Raw genomic sequence first — 18,027 nt, 5'->3', positions numbered from 1 at the left:
TTTATTTTATTTTATTTTATTTTATTTTATTTTATTTTATTTTATTTTATTTTTTAAATATAACTTAAATCGGTTTCCATTGGCTATGCTTGTTTAAAGGCCCAGTGGTATCCCCGAGAAGATTTGTTCTGTGTCTGTGTATTTTTAAAATTTTGAATGACTTAAGGTATACTTTTATGTACCATCCTCGCGTCCTTAATGTTAAAGTCGCTAGTCACGTGGAAGAGTCTAGCTCTGCTTGTTTATCATCTCCCAGTTATTTGGGTCAGTGATGGATTTACACACCCTGTTTTCAAGTTGGTGAAATTGAGATTTGAAAGGTCAAATCAAAGATTGTTTTGTCACCTGTAGTGTTTTCTCTGGTCCACCGTCTAACTGTAGTTTTCTTTTGTACCTTTTTAAAATCCAGATGAACAGGAAGTGGTGGTGGAGGTTCCCAGAGTTCAGAATCCTTCCAAACCACCAGTCATGACCACCAGACCTACAGCCGTTAAAGCAACAGGTACGCTTTTTTTTTTTTCATCTTTTCTACAAGGTCTTTCATTAGGGTCAGATTGGGTTTGTATATATTTTGTTGAATGCTTCGGTGCTGCTTACATTTCTCCCGTAAAATGGAAATTTAACATTTTTGAAAATAAAGTAAATTTTTGTATGTGATGGCTTGCTGGTATGTACACTTAAACCAAAGTAAGGTTTGTTGTTGCTTTTTTTTCTGTAGCCAAAATACCTTTTACTATTTTTCTTCTAATCCTGTTTTGTAATTTTCTGGCTCCCCCACTAGCTTGATGTTCTTTGGGGATACCAAGGATGTCTTTCATTCTGTGCATTTCTTTTCCAGCACTATGCTTTGGTTGGTACCTAGCAAATGTTTGTGGAGCTGAAAATTGCTCTTATTAAATATTTTTTAGGGGCACTTGGCTGGCTCAGTCAGTAGAGCCTGTGACTTTTTTTTTTTTTTTTTTTTTTTAATATTTGTTTATCCTTAGAGAGGGAGAACACGAGCAGGGAAGGGGCAGAGAGGGAGATACAGAATCCAAAGCAGGCTCCAGGCTCTGAGCTGTCAGCACAGAGTCCGATGTGGGACTTGAACTCACGAACTATGAGATCATGACCTGAACCAAAGTCGGACACTTAACCAGCTGAGCCCCCCAGGCGCCCCAGAGGGTGTGACTCTTGATCTCAGTGTTGTGAGTTTGAGCCAGACCTTGGTTATAGATATTACTTAAAAGAATAAAGTCTTAAAAATAAATAATTATTAAGTGTGAAGGAATATTTGCAACAGTGGTTTTGTAGATAAACCTGGTCTCAAATTGGCATTCTAGCATTAATGCTAATACCTTGGGAGTGCATTCATCCATAAAATAAATCTTATGGGAGGGCACCTGGGTGGCGCAGTTGGTTAAGTGTCCCAAGACTTGGTTTCCATTCAGGTCATGATCTGGGGGGTCATGGGATCAAACCCGGGGTCAGGCTCTGTGCTGACAGCTTGGAGACTGCTTGGGATTTTCTCTTTGCCTCACTCTGCCCCTCCCCTGCTCACTCTCTCTCTGTCTTTCTCTGTCTTTCTCTCTCTGTTTCTCTCAAAATAAATATTAAAAATAATTTTTTTTTCTGAGTCAGCCAGCCCTAAGTTGTTTTGAAGATTAAATTGAACAGGGTACATGAAGTTCAGATACACAGCAAGTGCCAAGAATGTTAGTTTTTGCTAGTCTTTATATATCTTGAAAGATCAAAATATGTTTTGATACTAAATTTTTTTTTAAGTTTATTTTTTGGGAGAGAGAATCCCAGGCAGGCTCCATGCCAACGGCACAGAGCCCAACACGGAGTTTGAACCCACAAACTGTGAGATCATGACCTGAGTTGGATGCTTAACCAACTGAGCCACACAGGCACCCCTTGATACTAAATATTTTATAATTGGTAATAATTTTATTCTTTCAGTTTGGAGTTCTGTCCAGACATGACACCTGAGATAATAGAAGTTTGTTCTCCTTTCCTCCCAGTTGCCATGTAAAAAAAATAGGGTCGTTTAGAAAAGCTAAAACTTGGTTGTAAGAGAAATTTCAGAACTAGGAAATGCCATTTTATATTTGTAAACTATGTATGTTATTTTGAGTTTTCTATGATGAATAGAAATTTAATGTTCCAAGAAGAAATTTCTTGAATTGCTCTGTCAGCATTTCAGCCCTTCATGTGCCTTGTGAGTAGAACTATTTTCATTCTGTCCAACTTCATCCTGAAACATAAGGTATCTGCTTTATTCAGTTCTTAACCTACCAGTTGTGATACTCCGGAAAAATGTGTCAAACAAAACCCAAAGTGAAACCATTTTCTGTTATTTGTATGGCTTCTATAGCTATTAGAGTAGATACTCAAGAATTTTCCTTTTTTTTTTTTTTTTTAGATGATTTTAAAGAATTTTACTTTTATCACTAGAAACATGCCAGATTTCTTTCCACAGAAATGAAGTATAAATGTTAAGTTGTTAAAGTATGTTTTTATAATACAGTAGAGCACCTTGGTGGCTCAGTTGGTTGGTCAAGCCTTCAACTCTTGATTTTGGCTCAGGTCATGCCCCCCCATCGGGCTCTGTGCTGACAGGGCAGAGCCTGCTTCGGATTCTCTCTCTCCGCTCCTCCCCTATACTGATCACGAGAGTTCTCTCTTAAAATAAATAAACTTAAATAATACAGTACAGCAAGCATAGCTAATATTTTCATGCAGAAGAATATTATGGTAATATGCATATGAAATTAAGAAAAATTCAGGGGCGCCTGGGTGGCTCAGTCGGTTGGGCGTCCGACTTCGGCTCAGGTCATGATCTCATGGTCCGTGGGGTCGAGCCCCGCGCCGGGCTCTGTGCTGACAGCTCAGAGCCTGGAGCCTGTTTCGGATTCTGTGTCACCCTCTTTCTCTGACTCTCCCCTGTTCATGCTCTCTCTCTGTCTCAAAAATAAATAAATGTTAAAAAAAAAAATTAAAAAAAAAAGAAAAATTCAGAGTGAGCTCTGAAGTTAGATCAGTTGACTACTATGATAGTCATTGATATTTCAGCATCATCTAGGAAAGGGTAATGTAGCTCCACTGATGAGTGTCAGAAGTCTGTAAATTGGCTAAAATTCTACACTCAGGTGTGTTTTCCTGGAAGAGGGTCCATAGTTTTTATTATATTTATTGTTAGTAGTTTCTGTAACCAAAAGGATTGAAACACTGTTCGAACGATGTTTTGAGGCAATTGTAGACTTATTAGAAAAATAATAGTTACTGTTTGAAGCTTATCAAGTTCAGTTTATACCTAAGAAATAATTTTCTACCTAATGTAGTTGATTTGCACTATAAATTGTGTGGCACCATCCATTAAAGGTAAGCCTATTGAGGTTTCAGCAGCCAGCACCCCTTTCAGTAAAAGACTGCTAAGGACTATGGCTTCAAAGAATGTCCTGGTTTTATTTTATTATTTTTTTTTAATTTTTTTTTTTTTAATGTTTATTTATTTTGAGATAGAGACAGAGCATGAACAGGGGAGGGGCAGAGAGAGAGGGAGACACAGAATCTGAAACAGGCTCCAGGCTCTGAGATGTCAGCACAGAGCCCGACGCGGAGGTCAAACTCACGGACCGTGAGATCATGACCTGAGCCGAAGTTGTACACTTAACCGACCAAGCCACCTAGGCGCCCCAAGAATGTCCTGGTTTTAAATAGCTGTACCATCTCAATAGTAGTATGGGTTATGGTCCTATGAAGCTTTTGTTTATTTATTTTTTTTAAGATTAAGCAAGTTTACATAATACTAGGACTTTATTTTCAGTATCAGCTCTAAATTCATTCCTATTCCTTATCATTGATGGAGTAAATTTTCATAGGTGTGATTAGAACTTAACATGCATCTCATGGCTTGCTTTTATCTTCCTTTTATTCCTTTAGTGTTTAGTTTTTGTCCCATTAGCATTTTTGCATGTAATCCTGTAATCTGATTAATCATAGATTAATATTGCATCAGGTTCCATGCTATAATTTGTTTTGCCAGTCCCCTCTTTGAGAGCATTTGAGTTGTTTACAGCTTTCATTATTTAAATAAAGTTGCCAGAAGCTTTGTGTGAAATTTTTTTTTAGTTATTCCTTGGGGTTGTATTCTCAAAGATGGGATTATCTATCTTAAAGAAACTTGGAGTTTTGTGGCTTTTGGTATGTGTTACCAGATTATTCTTTTTTTTGTTGTTGTTAATTTTGTTTTAACGTTTATTTATTTTTGAGACAGAGAGAGACAGAGCATGAACGGGGGAGGGTCAGAGAGAGGGAGACACAGAATCTGAAACAGGCTCCAGGCTCTGAGCTGTCAGCACAGAGCCTGACGCGGGGCTCGAACTCACGGACCGCGAGATCATGACCTGAGCTGAAGCCGGCTGCTTAACCGACTGAGCCACCCAGGCGCCCCGTTACCAGATTATTCTTAAGAAATAACCAATTTAGGGGCGCCTGGGTGGCTCAGTCAGTTAAGAGTCCGACTTCAGCTCAGGTCATGATCTCACGGTCCATGAGTTCGAGCCCCGGGTCAGGCTCTGTGCTGACATCTCAGAGCCTGGAGCCTGCTTCAGATGCTGTGTCTCTCTCTCTGGCCCTCCCCCGTTCATGCTGTGTCTCTCTCTGTCTCAAAAATAAATAAACATTAAAAAAAAAAAAAATTAAAGGGGCGCCTCGGTGGCTCAGTCGGTTGGGCAGCCGACTTCGGCTCAGGTCATGATCTCGCGGTCTGTGAGTTCGAGCCTCGCGTCGGGCTCTGTGCTGACAGCTCAGAGCCTGGAGCCTATTTCAGATTCTGTGTCTCCCTCTCTCTGACCATCCCCTGTTCATGCTCTGTCTCTCTCTGTCTCAAAAATAAATAAACAGTAAAAAAAAATTTTTTTTTAAATTAAAAAAAAAAGAAATAACCAATTTAGGGCACCTGGGTGGCTCAGTCGATTAAGCGTCCAACCTCGGCTCAGGTCATGATCTCACAGTTTGAGTTCGAACCCTGTGTCAAGCTCCATGCTGACAGCTCAGAGCCTGGAGCCTGTTTCAGATTCTGTGTCTTCCTCTCTCTCTGCCCCTCCCCCACTCGTGCTCTATCTCCGTCTCAAAAAGAAATAAATGTAAAAAAAATAATAATTTATGGGGGCTCTTGAATGGCTCAGTTGGTTGAGCATCTAACTTGATTTTTGCTTCGGTCTTGATCCCAGGGTCCTGGGATGGAGCCCCGCGTCGAGCTCTGTGCTGAGCTTGTGGCCTACTTAAGATTCTCTCTCTTTTCCTCTGCCCCTCTCCCCTGCTCATTCTCCCTTTCTCACTTAAAAAAAAAAAAAAAAAAAAACCTTTTAGGGCATCTGGGTGGCTCAGTCAGTTAAGCGTCTGACTTCAGCTCAGGTCATGATCTCACAGCTTATGGGTTTGAGCCCCGCATTGAGCTGTGTGCTGACAGCTCAGAGCCTGCTTAGGATTTTGTTTCCCTCTCTCTCTGCCCTTTCCCCACTCACACTCTGTCTCTTTCTCAAAAAATAAATAAACATTAAAAAAAAATCTTTCTAGTCAGCTTTGAATATTTTAGAAATTTGGGGTGCCTGGGTGTCTCAATCGGTTAAGTGTCTGACTCTTGATCTCAGCTCAGGTCATGATCTCACAGTTCGTGAATTTGACCCCCAAGCTCTGCATCTAGCACTGCGGTGATGGTTTAGAGCCTGCTTGGGATTCTGTCTCCTCCTCTCTGTCCTTCCCTACTTGTGCTGTCTCTTGTGTGCACTCTGTGTGTCTCTCTCTCAAAATAAATAAATAAACTTAAATTTTTTAAATTGGTATTTAGTGCAAGAACTTTACCTGTATGGTAAAGATAATGAAGGCAAGATTGATAGGACTAAAACAATGAATGTGAACCCCTATGATAAATGAAGCAACCTAATGTTTATTTTTAGATGATCTCATGAATTCATTTATGGAATGATGATACAACTAGATTTTACTTCCTGATAAATCTGTTCATTTACCAAATATTTACAGAGAACATAGGCTGTTGCCAGACCCTGGGAAATTTAGTCTTAGTGATAGCTGAAAAGTTGGCTGGAGTTTAACATTTAATGTATCTGTTACAATAAAATTAGATGTAAAAAGAGAATATATTCTTGCTTAATTAAAATTTTTTTTAATGTTTATTTCTGAGACACAGAGAGACAGAGCATGAGTGGGGAAGGGGCAGAGAGAGAGGGAGACACAGAATCTGAAGCAGGCTCCTGGCTATCAGCACAGAGCCTGATGCGGGGCTCGAACTCACAAACCGTGAGATCATGACCTGAGCCAAAGTTGGTCTCTCAATGGACTGAGCCACCCAGGTGCCCCTATGCTTGCTTAATTTTAACATTAGAGTGGCCACAGGTCGTACAGAGGGAAATGGCATACATAGCAGCATTACAGAAGCTATATCTGATACCTCTTAAGTTTGAGGAAGACATTGAAGATTGGTTCTGGCTGGGTTTTTGTTGTTTGTTTTGGTTCTAGCACTTTGATTTCCATTATAATTAGTCCCTTCTTGTTTGAGGAAAAATTGGAAAAGATTTTTAGCTTTGAAAATCTGTTTCATCTACTAAACCCTAATCGGCTTTGTTGTTTCAGATGGACACATAAATCAACAAATTCCTTTTTTTTTTTTTTAATGTTTATTTATTTTTGATAGAGAACATGTACAAGCAGGGGAGGTGCAGAGAGAGAGGGAGACAGAATCCCAAGCAGGCTCCGAGCTGTCAGCGCAGAGCCCAATGTGGGGCTCAATCCCATGAACCACAAGATCGTGACCTGAGCCGAAATCAAGAGTTGGAAACTTAACCAACTGAGCCACCCAGGCACCCCTACGAATTCTAAAATCAGGATTTACTCTGTGCTATTTTGAAAAAGGATGAGGTTGATTGATTGTGTATTTTGAGAAGGATGTCAAGTAGCTATGTGGATGGTTTTATTAGCTCTAAATGCATATTATAATTTCTATCTCTGTGGTAGTTCAGTGATGACTCATTTTGAGGCTGTGTTCTAATCTGTAAGTAAACTAATTGTAAACTCTGACTGAAGAACAAGGTCATATTTTTCTTCCTGGAGCATACTGGCATTGTTGTCACTAACATTTACCATTTTCTTTCTAGGAGGTCTGTGCTTACTTGGTGCATATGCGGACAGTGATGATGATGAGAGTGATGTTTCAGAAAAACCAGCACAGTCCAAAGAGACAAATGGAAACCAGTCAACCGATATTGATAGTACATTGGCCAACTTCTTAGCGGTTAGTGGTGTTTTTGTCTGGCTTTTTAGCTATTGAAGCCACTTTGGGACCTGGATCTCAAGTGGTTAGCCTGCTTGTCAGTTTCGGTGTTTCTGTCTTCTTTCTCCCCTTCCACATCTCTTCCTTAGTCCCTCCCCATCCCAGTCATCTCTTTTTTGTAAAGGTTGTAAGGAGGAGAAAACTGGAGAATTAAAGTGTTTGGGGATCTTTTACATAATTGGAAATTGAGAGTTTTGATTTAAGCTGAGAATTGATCATGTAGAATTTTTTTTTTTTTTTTTTTTTATTTATTTTTGGCACAGAGAGAGACAGAGCATGAACGGGGGAGGGGCAGAGAGAGAGGGAGACACAGAATCGGAAACAGGCTCCAGGCTCTGAGCCATCAGCCCAGAGCCTGACGCGGGGCTCGAACTCACGGACCGCGAGATCGTGACCTGGCTGAAGTCGGACGCTTAGCCGACTGCGCCACCCAGGCGCCCCATGTAGAATTTTTTTTATGGTGATTGTCATTTTCTCAGTGTTCTAGTTTTGAGGTTATTAATGCATTTGTTACTATTTCCATACTAAAGGAGATTGATGCTATAACAGCACCTCAGCCTACAGCTCCTGTAGGAGCCTCTGCTCCACCTCCAACTCCACCTAGACCAGAGCCAAAGGAATCAGCAACATCTGCCCTTAGTTCTACCACTTCAAATGGAACAGACTCCACTCAGACAGCAGGGTGGCAATATGATACTCAGTGTTCACTTGCAGGAGGTAAGTTTGATACTTTGATTTTTTAAAGAAGTCTGAAGTGTAATTTTCAGAGGTGTTCTAGGCATTGAAATTCCCAAGGATGAAAGCCCATATGCTTTAGCAGACTTTTAACCAGTTGCAATTTTATGCCAAGTGAATAATTAAAGCCATTATTTATTATATTTACTTGTTTTTTTTAATGTTAATTTTAGAGATAGAATATGAGCAGAGGAGGGGCAGAGAGAGAGGGAGACACAGAATCCGAAGCAGTAAGGCCATTATTTTAAAGGTTCTTTTTTGGGGGCACCTGGGTGGCTCCGTTGGTTAAGTGTCTGAGTTTGGCTCAGGTCACAATATCATCGTTCATGGTTTTGAGCCCCGTGTTGTCAGTACAGAGCCTGCTTTGGATCCTCTATCTCCCTCACTCTGCCCCTCCCGCTCCCCTCAAAAATAAAACTTAAAAAAACCCAAAAAACTCCAGCATCCTTAAATAATTCTTTGTCTTTTTTTTTTAACTTTTTCGAAATGCTTATTTATTTTTGAGAGAGAAATAGAATGTGAGTGGGAGAGAGGGAGACACAATCTGAAGCAGGCTCTAGGCTCCCAAGTTGTCAGCACAGAGCCCGACATGGGGCTTGAGCCCACGAACTGTGAGATCATGACCTGAGCTGAGGTTGGACTCTTAACCATCTGAGCCACCCAGGCACCCTTGTCAAACTTTTTTAAGTAATTTGTGCAAAAATGATTTGGGAAGGAGAAGTTAGACCTCCAGGGGACATTTGACTGTGTCTCTAGACATATTTGGTTGTTACACCAAGGGGTGGGGAACTGTTAGTGCATCTAGTTGGTAGAATCCAGGATGCTAAACACTAGATGGGACTACCCTCACCACAACAAAGAATTATCCAGCCCAAATGTTAACATTGCTAAAGTTGAGGAACCTTGTGTTAGATTGTTAATAGCTTTAGAGCTGAGTTGGGGTATAAAGTGAGAATTGTGGAGAAATTTATGCTTCCTTTTTTAATTTTTAAAATTTTTTATTTTAATTCCAGTATAGTTAACATACAGTGTCATATTAGTTTCAGGTGTACAGTATAATAATTCAAGATTCTATCCATCATTTTGTGCTCGTCAAAGTGCACTTCTTAATACCTATCACCGATTTCATCCGTTTCCCCTCCTCCCGCACCCTCTAGTAATCATCAGTTCTCTATAGTTAGTCTTTCTTCATTTGTCTCTCTCTTTCTTTGCCTTTGCTCATCTGTTTTATTTCTTAAATTCCACGTGAGTGAAATATCATATTTGTCTTTTTCTGACTTTTCTTAGCATTGTACTTTCTAGCTCTGTCTGCATTGTTACAAATGGCAAGCTTTCATTCCTTTTTATGGCTGAATACTATTCCATTGTGTATATACCACTTCTTTGTTCATTTATAAATAGGTACTTGGGCTGCTTCCATAATTTGTCTATTGTAGATTATGCTACAATAAACATAGGGGTGCATGTATACTTTCAAATTAGTATTTGTGTTCTTTGAATAAATACCAAGTAATGCAATTACTAGATTGTATAGTAGGTTTTTTTTTTTTTTAATGTTTATTTATTTTGTGAGAGGGGGTACTTGTGCATGTGCTGGTGAGCAGGGAAGGGGCAGAGACAGAAGGAGAGAGAATCCCAAAGTGGGCTCTGTGCTCACAGCCCCATGAACCCATAAGATCATGACCTGAGCCAAAACCAAGTTGGACACAACCGACCGAGCCACCCAGGGACCCCTATTTTTAATATTTTGAGGAACCTCTGTACGGTTTTCCACAATGGCTGTACTGGTTTATATTCCAGCCAACGGCGTGGGGAGGGTTCCTTTTTCTCCACATCCTCACCAACGCTGTTTCTTGTGTTTCTGATTTTAGCCATTCTGACAGGTGTGAGGTGACACCTCATTGTATTTTGACTTGCATTTCCCTGATGATGAGTGATGTTGAGCGTCTTTTTCTGTGTCTGTTGGCCATCTGGATGTCGCCTTTGGAAAAATGTCTGTTCATGTCTTGCCCATTTTTATTTGGATTATTTGTTTTTTGCTTGTTGAGTTGAACAAGTTCTTTATATATTTTGGATACTCACCCTTTATCAGTTATTTCATTAATAAATATCTTACCATATTCAGTAGGTTGTTTTTTAGTTTTGTTGATGAGAAATTTTTGGTTTTTAAAATTTGTCTTTCTTCTAGTTGGAATTGAGATGGGAGATTGGCAAGAAGTCTGGGATGAGAACACAGGATGCTATTATTATTGGAACACACAAACAAATGAAGTGACTTGGGAGTTACCCCAGTATCTTGCCACCCAGGTACAGGGATTACAACATTACCAGCCCAGGTAAGAATAGACTTACAGGAGAAATTACCTAGGAAGAAGTTAGAGTCTTTCTTGTTGATAATATTTGCCTTTTGTTTCTCTTACTAAGTGTATATCTATATCTATATATCTATATCTATATATTTTTTTTTTTCAGTTCTGTAACAGGTGCTGAAGCTAGTTTTGTGGTTAATACAGATGTGTATACAAAGGAGAAGAACGTTTCTGTTTCCAGTAGTAAAAGTGGACAAGTCATAGCCAAGCGAGAAGTCAAAAAGGTAAGTTACAACATATCTCATTTGCTTGCTTGCATGCTTATTTATTTCTTTATAAATGCTTATTTATTTTTGGCGGGGGGAGGGAAAGAGAGAGGAAAGAATCCCAAGCAGGCTCTTACATGGGGCTCATACCCACAAACTGCGAGACCATGATCTGAGCTGAAATCCAGAATTGGACGCTTAAACGACTTAGCCATCCAGATGCCCCTCATTTGCTTATTTTAAATCTTTTTTTTTTTTAATTTTTTTAATGTTTATTTATTTTTGAGACAGAGAGAGACAGAGCATGAATGGGGGAGGGGCAGAGAGAGAGGGAGACACAGAATCGGAAGCAGGCTCCAGGCTCTGAGCCATCAGCCCAGAGCCTGACGCGGGGCTCGAACTCACGAACCGTGAGATCACAACCTGAGCTGAAGTCGGACGCTCAACCGACTGAGCCACCCAGGCGCCCCTGCTTATTTTAAATCTAAAGAACTTGACTCTTGCTCTGGAACAGGTATAGAAGCTTTCTGTTAGTATTTTATAACTGGATGTGAAATAGGACAAATGTTTCTTAAAGCTTTATTTGATGTTTATGTTTAATATGTAGCCCTTATAACAGTTACCCAGTTCATTGGTTCTTCTGGAGCTTTAGGGTGCCAAAGAGGCTCATTGGGTCATCATGAAAAGGATGTGGGAGTAGGCAGGCTTCAGATCTCCTTCTCTAGTTCAGAATAGTTCTATTTTGGGAACCCACATGTTTTTTTTGTTTTAAGCCGAAATCTAGTTGGACACTAAACCCACTGAGCCACCCAGGCTCCCCATATCTTGAATTTTTTTTTTTTTTAATGTTTGTTTATTTTTGAGAGAGACAGAGCGTGAGTAAGGGAGGGGCAGAGAGAGGGAGAGATAGAATCCTTAGTAGGTTCTGAGCTGTCAGCTCAGAGCCTGACATGGGACTCAAACCCACGAACTGTGACATAATGACCCAAGCCAGAGTCAGACGCTTAACCAACTGAGCTACCCAGGGGCCCCATGTACCTTAAATTTTTAAATGATGGGTTTAAATAGGAGGTATATTAACATATATTTTTAGGGGGTGCCTGGCTGGCTCAGTCGGTATAGTATGCAACTCTTGGTCTCAGGGAAGGGAGTTCAATCCCCATGTTGGTGTGGCGCCTACTTAAAAATACATACATACATACATACATACATACATACATACATACATACATACTTTTGGAACAATTTGGTTTTTACAACTCCAGGCGGGAGATAGACTATTTTTCTTTTGAGGTGGACTAAATATTATACCAGTGAAGGAAGTGAGCAATATAGGTATAACAACACATTTCACTTTTCTCTTTGTCACTTTCCTAACATACCTCTTAGGTTATGTCATCTTACAAAAGAGAGTAGAGATTTATCCAGTTATATAACTGACAAAACTTAGATTTTATTTAATTGTTTAAATCTGCTTCTTGCTAACTTGCCTTTTGACTTGGGAGAATAGGTGGAAGGATATGTGTGAATCGCACCCAGAACTAGGTTCTAGTTCAAACACTGCTTTCCTTGTATGGAAAGATCCCAAATGTCCATCGATGGATGAATGGATAAAGATGTGGTAGATATATACAATGTAGTATTACTCGGCAATCAAAAACAATGAAATCTTCCCATTTGCAGCTACAGGGCTGGAACTAGAGGGTATTATGCTAAGCACAATCAGCCAGAGAAAGACAAATATCATATGACTTCACTCATATGAGGAATTTAAGATGCAAAACAGATGAACATAAGGGAAGGGAAGGAAAAATAATATAAAAACAGGGAGGGGGACAAAACATATAAGACTTCTTAAAAAAATTTTTTTTTTTTTTACATTTATTTTTGAGAAGCAGAGCACAAGTGGGGGAAGGGCAGAGAGAACGAGACACAGAATCCGAAGGAGGCTCCAGGCTCTGAGCTGTCAGCACAGAGCCCAATGTGGGGCTTAAACCCACAAACCATGAGATGATGACCTGAGCCAAAGTCAAGACACTTAACTGACTGAGCCACCCAGGCACCCCAAGAGACTTCTTAAATATGGAGAACAACAGAGTTACTGGAGGGGTTGTGGGGGGGGGGGGATGGGCTAAATGGGTAATGGGCATTAAGGAATCAACTCCTGAAATCATTGTTACACTATATGCTAACTAACTGGGATGTAAATTCAAAATAAAACAAAAAAAACCACTGCTTTCCTCAAGTAACAATGTTTGCATTTTACACTTGTAAGGAAAATGGTACAAATATATATACTAGTCTGTTGGCCGTTTGTGGTTTTTAAGAACATCCCATGGTTGGGGCGCCTGGGTGGCTCAGTCATTTAAACATGCAACTCTTGATTTAGGCTCAGGTCGTGATCTCATGGTTCATGGGTTGGAGCCCCACATCAGGCTCTGTTCTGACAGTGAGGAGCCTGCTTGGGATTCTCTTTCCCTCTCTGTCAGCCTCTCCTCTGCTTGTACATGCATGTGCTGTGTCTCTTTCTCAAAATAAATAAAAAGGAAGGTTGATAATTAAAAAAAAAATATATATATATATATATATATTTATATTTATATATCCAGTGATTGAGGGGTGCCTGGGTGGCTCAGTCAGTTGAATGGCCAACTTTTAATTTCTGCTCAGGTCATGATCTCACACTTTGTGGGACTGTGCCCCGCGTTGTGCTTTGTGCTGCCAGTGGGGAGCCTGCTTGGGATTCTCTGTCTCCCCCTCTCTCTGCCCCTTCCCCCCTTTCAAAAATAAATAAACATTGAGAAAATAATATGCACTAAGTGGTGCAGTTGCTCTGGAAAACAGTGTGTGAAGGTTCCTCAAAAAATTAAAATAGATCTACCCTATGACCTAGCAATAGCACTGCTAGGAATTTACCCAAGGGATACAGGAGTGCTGATGCATAGGGGCACTTGTATCCAATGTTTATAGCAGCACTTTAAACAATAGCCAAATTATGGAAAGAACCTAAATGTCCATCAACTGACAAACGGATAAAGAAGATGTGGTTTATATATACAAGGGAATACTACTTGGCAATGAGAAAGAATGACTTCTGGCCATTTGTAGCAACATGGATGGAACTGGAGAGTATTATGCTAAGTGAAATAAGTCAGGCAGAGAAAGATACCATGTGTTTTCACTCATGTGGATCCTGAGAAACAGAAGACCATGGGGGGAGGGGAAGGGGGGAAAAAGTTACAGAGAGGGAAGGAGGCAAACCGTAAGAGACTCTTAAATACTGAGAACAAACAGGGTTGATGGGGGGGTGGTGAGGGGAAAGGGGGTGATGGGCATTGAGGAGTACACCCGTTGGGATGAGCACTGGGTGTTGTATGGAAACCAGTTTGACAATAAATTATATAAAAAATATGCAGTGATTGAAAAACAGTCATTTTTAGCATGAACAATTGTGTGTGTTATATTTATTCAGGTAAAGTTTTATTTTTTCATTTGAAAAATAAATGAGATTGTTTTATTTATAGGAAGTAAATGAAGGAATTCAGGCTCTCTCAAATAGTGAGGAGGAGAAGAAAGGGGTGGCAGCATCACTGCTTGCTCCTTTGCTGCCTGAGGGAATAAAAGAGGAAGAAGAGAGATGGAGAAGAAAAGTAATTTGTAAAGAATCAGAGCCCGTTTCCGAAGTGAAAGAAACCAGTACGACAGCAGAAGAAGCAGCAACAATAATAAAGCCACAGGAAATTACATTAGACAACATGGAAGATCCTTCTCAGGAGGATCTTTGCAGTGTTGTTCAATCTGGAGAAAGTGAAGAGGAAGAGGAACAAGATACCCTTGAATTGGAGCTGGTTTTGGAAAGAAAAAAAGTAAGTTTTTGTTAAGTACATTTTTTCCCCTATTACTATCACACTCTCGGGTCATTGTGCTCTGTTTATAACCATTACCAGGATTTTGTTTTTCTCAACCTTTTGTCTACATATGTTTAAGCTGATGCAATAAAAACCTTAACTATCGAGTTATAGTTCTTTTGGTTCCTGATGATGCTTTTGATAGTTGACTAATAAAGACTGACATTGCTCTGATTTAATGATAGCTAGATACAGTGAGGAATGACTATCTTTGATTTAGACTCTTAACAAATGAGCATGGTAGATTCTTAGTGATAACTTGGTTTTTAAATTAAAGTACAGGTTGACTTCCAGTGATCCACCTATGGCGTTATTTAAATAGTTAAATGGGTCTTGTAAGATAATAGATTAAGAGAAACTCATAATTTCATGTGCTTCCTTTCAAAAAAGATGGTCCTCAGGAAATTTTCTCGATTGAGAAGTTGATTTTTACAATTTTCTGCCCTGATTTTTCTTTTTCTTTTTCTCTTTCTTTCTCTTTCTCCTTTTTCTTTTTCTTTTTCTTTTTCTTTTCCTTTTTCTTTTTTTTTAATGTTTATTTATTTTTTTTTTTTTTTAAATTTTTTTTAACGTTTATTTATTTTTGAGACAGAGAGAGACAGAGCATGAACGGGGGAGGGGCAGAGAGAGAGGGAGACACAGAATCGGAAGCAGGCTCCAGGCTCTGAGCCATCAGCCCAGAGCCCGACGCGGGGCTCGAACTCACGGACCGCGAGATCGTGACCCGGGCTGAAGTCGGACGCTTAACCGACTGAGCCACCCAGGCGCCCCTAATGTTTATTTTTGAGAGAGTGTGAGTGAGCCAGGTAGAGGCAGAGAGAGAGAAGGAGAGGGAGAATCCCAAGCAGGCTCCATACAGTGCTCATCATGGACCCCCACACGGGTCTTGATCCCACAACCACGATCATGATCTGAGCCAAAACCAAGAGTCAGACACTTAACCGACCGAACCACCCAGGTGCCCCTGCCCTGATTTTTCTTGAAACAGTTTTGTCTGCTGTTTGGAGTATGAATCAGAAATGTAACGGGTGTTATAACGGCAATATCTCCTTTAAGCTTTTCCACTTTTGAAAAATTTAAAGCTATCAGGGACAAGCTACGTTAGACTCTATCTATTGTGTTCATGTACTAGAAACTTTGTCTCAGTGAATCTCTAGAACCTTTTCCCTTTCAAACTGGTATTTGTTAACTACAATCATGAATAAGTGTTTGCTGAGTAACGAGCATAATGCTTGGCGCTGATGGAAAAAATGTATTAAATACTTCTGTCCTCAAAGGATTTTAATTCTGATAATGCACAGTTATCATTCTTGGTCTCACAGATGCTTAAGTGTTGACGAACAGGTAATAACACTCTAACTTTGTTGTCATGTTCATTGTAGGCAGAGTTACGAGCCTTGGAGGAAGGAGATGGTAGTGTGTCAGGGTCTAGTCCATGTTCTGACATCAGCCAGCCAGCGTCTCAAGATGGAATGCGTAGACTTATGTCTAAAAGGGGGAAATGGAAGATGTTTGTTCGAGCTACCAGTCCAGAATCTACCAGCCGGAGTTCTAGCAAAACTGGACGAGAGACTCCAGAAAATGGGGAAACTGGTAATTTGTGTTTTACGTTGAATTTGCAGAGTTGAAAGATACAAAGGGGAAATCCTTAGCCTTTTTTTGTTTTGTTTTGTGTTTTGTTCCCTTTTCAGCAAGAAGGAGGTAGCACTTGCATCCTTTTATGGAAGTGCTGGAAAGGGAGCTTCCTTTCACTTCTTTAACTGCTCTGTGAAAAGTAGAGAAGTGAAAGGAAGCTCCCTTTCCAGGAGCTTTGGTTGGGGATTCACTACTGATTGGGGACTACCTCTCCCTCAAAAACAGAAAAGCAAGATTCACTCCCTTTTTAAAAATCTTGGTACAGTAACTGCCTTATCTGTATTTTTTTAAAACATTTTATTCATTTATTTTTGAGAGAGAGAGTAGGACAAGCAAGGGAGGGACAAAGAGAGGGAGACACAGAATCTGAAGCAGGCTCCAGGCTCTGAGCTGTTAGCACAGAGCCCAACGTGGGGCTTGAACTCACGAACTGGGAGATCATGACCTGAGCTGAAGTCAGACGCTTAACCCACTGAGCCACCCAGGTGTCCACTGCCTTATCTGTATTAAGTCCATGAGCTCTCATTAGCTCACTGTTTCTGTTTGTAAGCAAGGCAGGCAAGGACTACCTCTGCCAAGCCCAGCCTCCTCTCTTCTCTCTCTCTGGTTTTTTGTTTAGATAGATTAGTCTTTTCATGAGGACCCAACTTATCTCTATTCAGGGTAATGTAGTAGAGACCCTGCTGCATCTTTCCAATCTGTTAATAGAACTAATATCTTAATCTCCATTTGACCCTGATTCTTTAGTGGAAAATTAGCAGTAAGATTTGAGCACTAGACCTTAGTTTGGTGTACTTAACAAAAGATACTTTTATGGGTTATGGTCAAAATACGATAAATAAACAAAAACACAGTAATAAGTAAATGCAGACATCCTTGTTCGAGATTTTTTTTCAATCATATAGAAGAATATGAAGTGAAAATCTTAAAGTCCCCCTTCATCTTTTCCCGATTTGCATTCCTTACCTCTGAAGTCCATTTTCTCTGTCCTTTACCTATATCTTTCCAGACCTTTTCCGCTGTATTCATTTGTGGTTGTGTGTATATGTGTAATCTGTACATGTGCATGTGTGATTTTTGCCATAGATGAGATTAACCATGTGGATTGTTAAACATACTTAAAGTGTAAAATTACTGTTTTTAACCACCAAGTACAAAAGATATTTTCGTTTAACTCTTCTTCATCAGTGGACATTTGAGTTGTGTCCATGTTTCACTTTTAAAAGTAATACTGCAGTTGTATTATTAGGTAATACCAGCAAGCCATTCAAGTGTCCATCCAGGGTAGAATGGATAAATTGTGGTGTGTTCTTGCAATTGAATACTAAGCAACCATGAAAAAAGGTCAATGGTCTACAGTTAATATGCATTAAAATGAATCTAAGAAACAATAGTGTTGAATTTAAAAAGCTACAGGAGAACGCATATGAACGCATATGTTTGTATTCTCTGTATGTAAGTTGGAAAATCGTAAAAAATATTGTGCTTAAAGATCTTTCCATGATGGAACTAGAGGAAGGCACTTAAACCACAAGGGTAGAGATCACGTTTGATGTGGATGTGATGGCAGAGGCACTGTGAACTTTAGAAGTGCCTGTGATAGTTTTCCACTAAGCTGGGTTGTGGTTTCTTGAGTTCTCATTTCATTCTTTATATTTATTATATACATACAGTACTTCACAATAAAAACAATGTTGTAATAAACATCTTGGTATATATATCTTTATGCAGATTTTAGTGACATTATAGTATAGATTCCTAGTGATATAATATTATTAGGTCCAGGGGTATATAGATCCTATCTAATTGCCCTTTGAAATAGGCAAAAGTCTTAGAGC

General features: G+C 39.8%; 1 protein-coding gene across 3 annotated transcripts in view; it reads left to right on the top strand.

The window, feature by feature from the left end:
• Nucleotides 1-18,027, top strand: part of FNBP4 (formin binding protein 4) — a 44,547-nt gene that overhangs the window by 975 nt on the left and 25,545 nt on the right. For all 3 annotated transcript variants that reach the window (XM_042957713.1, XM_042957712.1, XM_042957714.1), the window contains exons 2-8: nt 410-502; nt 7,161-7,297; nt 7,867-8,053; nt 10,260-10,407; nt 10,544-10,664; nt 14,171-14,512; nt 15,937-16,147. In XM_042957713.1, the coding sequence (XP_042813647.1) occupies nt 410-502; nt 7,161-7,297; nt 7,867-8,053; nt 10,260-10,407; nt 10,544-10,664; nt 14,171-14,512; nt 15,937-16,147 (1,239 nt within the window). The remainder of the gene's footprint in view (nt 1-409; nt 503-7,160; nt 7,298-7,866; nt 8,054-10,259; nt 10,408-10,543; nt 10,665-14,170; nt 14,513-15,936; nt 16,148-18,027) is intronic.

This window comes from Panthera tigris, chromosome D1 (assembly GCF_018350195.1).
Source record: "Panthera tigris isolate Pti1 chromosome D1, P.tigris_Pti1_mat1.1, whole genome shotgun sequence".
Classification (NCBI taxonomy): Eukaryota; Metazoa; Chordata; class Mammalia; order Carnivora; family Felidae; genus Panthera; species Panthera tigris.
This window is presented reverse-complemented; position numbering and strand designations above follow the sequence as displayed.